The sequence below is a fragment of the Rhagoletis pomonella genome, unplaced genomic scaffold (genome assembly GCF_013731165.1).
Source record: "Rhagoletis pomonella isolate Grant_MI unplaced genomic scaffold, Rhpom_1.0 Rhpom_scaffold_11510, whole genome shotgun sequence".
Classification (NCBI taxonomy): domain Eukaryota; kingdom Metazoa; phylum Arthropoda; class Insecta; order Diptera; family Tephritidae; genus Rhagoletis; species Rhagoletis pomonella.
Genome location: NW_023470043.1, coordinates 1 through 5,090, shown reverse-complemented (window position 1 = coordinate 5,090; position 5,090 = coordinate 1). Strand labels below are relative to the sequence as shown.

Here is a 5,090-nt window from a genome sequence, read left to right as displayed (position 1 = left end):
CGCCATCTACGCACTCCAGATTCGTTATGGTACTGCCATCGGGATATTGAAAGCCGCTCATGCACTCGGCATTGCAAATGCTGCAGGAAATTTGAAATATAATAGTCGTTTTTTCCCAAAGCAAGGAAATTCAGGATCACTCACTTATTACTACAACTGACGCGCGAATTTCTCGGTATTGGGGGCTTACCGCTACAGAAGGTCTTCTTATTCTGACACCAAGGCCCATAGAAGTTCTCTGCGCATTTGCATATGCCTGCCTCCACACAAATGCCGTTATTCTCACAGGGTGGTATGCAGGTAGCTGAGAGCAAATGAGGCATTTATTGACTCAATTTCCATGCTTTTTTCAGCACACTTACCCTGGCATGGCGGCACAGTTGTTATATCTGCATCGCGTACTATCCACGAGCCACTTATGCAGGCAAACTTGAGCAATGTTTTGCCATCGGGAAAGCTGTATTGCGCCGGACAGCTAACCTCACATTGATTGTCGCGACATTTCACCAACATATTCGAGGGTAATCGGTATGCTGGACAGTTGGCGTAGGCCGGTATTTGGGGGCGTTCGTGAATAAGGAAGTCATTGCTGATTTGGACATTTGAGCTGTTGTGAAAAAATTAATAAAATATATATATATATTTTTTTTTTAATTACTTCATTCGGTGCTCAGTAGAATTCCAAATTTACAACATAAAATACGAAAAAGAAAATGTTCTTACTGAACTTACCCAGTTTTAACGCCAAATACATTATGCGACGGCGAAAAGCTGTAAGAGCTGAAAAAAAAATTATTCGATACATGAACCACATAAGCACTGTAAATTTATTTCAAACAAAAATTTCAAATATTATAATTTGAAGAGACATCAACACACACGCATACCTGCCGCCGCCATAACCACCAGAACGATAGCTACCATAACCGCCTTTACCGTAACCCACGCCCACGCCAACACCACCACCATGGTTATGTCCATGTCCATATCCAGCATGACTTGTCTTGATGCCATAATGTCTAATTATTATCGCCAAGTCGCAAAACAAACAAAAGCCAAATTATGTATTCATTTAATTCAATATTCCGATTAAAAATCCCTTGCACGAGTTAGCACTTACCCACCACCGCCATAAGCGCTATTAGCTGCGCCATATCCAACACCGGCACCGAGACCGCCGCCTATGTTTACCCTGTAATTTGAAGGTTGCAAATAAAAATAAAATAAAATTATGCTTATCAAAATTCACTTTTTTTAGTTTCCGTTTCAAATTGATAGCGTTAATGAGTACATGTGTATATTCGCATGATTTAGAAAAGAGAACGCGCATTCACTTTTTCTACTTAATCGCTGATTCTCATTTATTGAATTGCTTTTTTTATTTCTTTTTTATCGTTTTATTTTTGTTACTTACCCTAGCACAGGTTGCGCTGCTGCTGGTTGTTTCTTAAAAAGTCCAAATAAGTCGCGTTCTTCACGGTTATTATCAGCTAATTCCCCCGTTTCGACGTTGATTGGGCTAAAAATGTTAAAATTGCTTAATAGAGGCAATTTATAAAATATATAAAAAATTCAGAGTCCAAATTTTAGCACCCAGAAGAATTTGTAAAATTTTTATAGGATTTGGCTTCACACCACTTTTTAGTTAAAAATTCAAATTTCATAAATAAACACTTTTAATTTTTATGCACAAAAAACATCAAATATAATTCTTGCTTAAAGCGGCCTAGGATCAGATTTAGCAAAAAAAAAAAAAAAAAACAGAGAGCAATTTAACCCACTAACTCTTGCCAGAATGGTACTTTTTGAATCAGTTTTTTAAAATGGCCGTTTAATGGTGAAAATGTAAAAACAAAAATTATTTTACTGTGGTAAAGGAAAGCAGAAATATTCTGCGGAGTAAGGGGCAAGTGCCAATATATAATGTTTCATGACAGTAAATCAAATTTTACCTCAGAAAGGGGGAAACTTTAACCCTCCACTACAGAAAAATTGTGGTTAGATGGAGCAAGATCCATAAAACCATTGACCTCTATTATAAATACTAACATTCGGTTGAGTTTGGTTGAGGTGGTAAAATAACGTTGGTTACCTTTGTTTTAAAGACTAGCACTAGAATCATAGCATTCAAAAAGGATTGGACAGCTTGTAATTTTTTTTTTTTGTTTTAGCAAATTTTGATTCTAATTAGAATTTTTCAAACATCTAAAGCATGAGTTTTAATCAATAATTATTAAAAAAATATGAAAAATTTTAAAAATAAATTTTCTACAATTTTTTTTAATTTTACCCCATTTTTCAAAAATAAAATATTATTTCTTTCTCAAAGAAACAGTTAAATTAAATATGAATTAAACAAAATATAGAAGTGGAAACCTAGCATTAAAAATATTTTACATTTCTCTTATTTTTTTAACTTAGCTGGTATATTCTTCATAAAAACGCAAAAAAAATAAAAATCAGTTCTTATTATTTTTCACAATTTTGTAAGACATTTTCAGCTTGATTTTTTCGCAAAATTAAGGACCAAAAATTGTGAGGATAAAACTAATAAAAACAATGTATGTGTTTGAAAGGTTTAGTAAACTGAAAAATCTGAGTAAATGCCTTGCTAGAAAATTGACATGGTAAACAATTTTATTTTGAAATGCCTTATATAGAATATTTTTTTATTAAAAATTAGTGGTAATGAAAAGTTCACATTGGACATATTTTAAATTCCTTTTATTTTTTGACAAATTTAGCGCTATATTCTTCACAAAAACGCATAAAAATCTTTAAGAGTTCGTTCTTATTATTTTCTGAATTAAAGCTCGATTTTTGCGAAAAACTGAGTGAATCCAAAATTTTAATGAGAAAATTAATGCAAATAATGTGTTTAAATGTTTTAATAAGCTACAAAATTTCGGCAAAGTGTAAATGAAAATCTATGGCCTAATTCATAAAAAATAAAATAGGTTTAAAAGGCTTTATAAAGTGACATTTTCATAAAAAATTTTAATTAATAAAGCAGTTAAAGTGTCATTTATTTTTTATGAATTTGGGTGTTAGTTAATAAATTGAATAAGAGCTTTTTAGAAATTTCTTATATGCATAAAATATTTTTCCATAAAAAATGATTATATCCACACAGAGAAAAATATGCGCATAAAAACAAGAGGATTGTCTCTATGAAAAGTTTTTAGGCCAAAGGACCTGATTTTATTTATAAAAAAATAGACAATGAATTGAAGTATGTATTTTCTGCATATTTTCCTAACAGATGCTGTTTGTATTTCGTTGAAAATTACTTCTTAGTTGTATGTGATGTCTGCTTGAATTTATTGAAAATTTAAATTCATATTATTAAATATAATACTGTCAGCAAGGCGACCACACTAGCCGAGTAGGTAGAGCTGTAAACTGCCGTAAAGTAAGTCTCGGGTTCGGTGAAAGGTCAACGCAGTATCGTTTTTTATTTTTATTTTATATTTGTTACCTTTTCTATTTTCAGATTTTAGCTCACCTAATAAAAATCGAGAGAATTCCTTCTTGATTTTATTAAAAATATAATCCCACTAAAAATAAGAAGGATTTTCTCTTGAGGAAAAATCATAGAGATATCTTCTTACTTTTGTTCTATGTTATGTGGTGGTTTTCGCTCTATGCACTTGCCATAAATTTGTATAACTAATTTTAAATTTTGGTTTTGTTTTTGAAAGTTTACAATTTTAAATCTTCCAACCGAGAACTTTTTTATAAAAAAAAAATTAAATATTTTCTTCACAGATGCAAATATTTTTTCAAATAATATTTTTCAATATTTTAAAATTGTTCTAAAATTTATTTTCATAATTTTACAAATATGTTTATTGTTTTTTATGAGCACTTTCTCACAGAGAAACTTGTGAAAATGTTTAAATTAGATATGAAAATTTTTTTACATTCCTAAAAAAAGTTTTCAATATTTTTTATATTTTTCCATGCACAAACAATTTTGTATAATTTTTCCACAAATTTTTTTAATGTGTCTTAAAGAAAATTTCGCTGTATTATTGTTTGTTATAATAAAAATACCTTTTTATTTTTAGTCTTTTTTATAATTTTCGAGGGTAGTATTAGAAAAATTATTATTTTTTTCAAATAAATTATATTCTTAAAAATTTATTTGGGGTGTCTCTCTTTAAAAAATGTTTTTTTTTATTATAACATTTTTAATTTTATTATAATAAATAAAAATATCGTTCAATGGATTTTTTGTAATTTTTTAAGCTGAACTTGCTACTTTGCTCACTTGTTTCCCTATTTTTTTTCGCTAATCGTTTTATTCAAAATGGTTCATCATTACTTTAATTATTTACATTTTTATAAACTACATAAATTCGAAAGGTTTATATTATGGAGATTTTGATAAAAATTTTGAAGTTTTTTAAATAAATCACATTCTTGAAGAACTTTGTTCTTTATTCTCCAAGAGATAAATTTTTCGCTACAAAATTTTATTTCAATTAAAGAACAAAACTTTAAATATTGAAAATATATGAACATATCACATGAATATTCCCCTGAATTTTTTAATTATTGTTTTTTTTTTAGTCTTTTTCAACAATTTTAAAGGATACTTTTGAAATATTCTTAAAAAACACTCACTTTGGTGCCACCGCCTCCGCAATATTGCCAGGTTCTGCCACAATGAGATATCCGCATTGCTGCAATAGCAGCAGAGTCAATACAAAATACCAACCCATTTTTTTTTGCTGTTTTTTTTTGCAAAAATTACTCTTGTTGCAAATTTCACTTTCAAAGTACAGGTTCAGTAAAATTCAGTGCACCGGAAGTGCTTTGCGATTAAAGTCGCATACACATACCAATACGAGATCAAGCACAATACAAACACCAACTCTTAAGCATTATCCTTACAGGATACAATTATCCTTTTTCAGTGGATTATGCACCAACTATTGGGTAAAGCATATCCTTTTTCCTTTAATGGTGCATATCCTTTTTTTAAACACTTTATATTTTTACTATTTTTCACAATTCACTTCTTCACTATCTTTTCACCGCCGCACGCACGAGTACTGGTCAAATCAAGCGTGTGCAGCCGCTTT

At 30.1% G+C, this 5,090-nt stretch overlaps 1 protein-coding gene across 1 annotated transcript; it reads right to left on the bottom strand.

The window, feature by feature from the left end:
• Nucleotides 1-14: 14 nt before the first annotated feature.
• LOC118756684 lies at nt 15-4,727 on the bottom strand (the record flags this gene model as incomplete). The annotated part of the gene is made up of 8 exons (XM_036491433.1): nt 4,630-4,727; nt 1,415-1,519; nt 1,121-1,192; nt 888-1,019; nt 733-780; nt 363-607; nt 145-304; nt 15-80 (listed from the first exon to the last, which is right to left on the bottom strand). Coding segments are annotated over exons 1-8 (926 nt in total), but the record flags the coding sequence as incomplete, so codon positions are not given.
• Between the last annotated feature and the right edge of the window lie 363 nt (nt 4,728-5,090).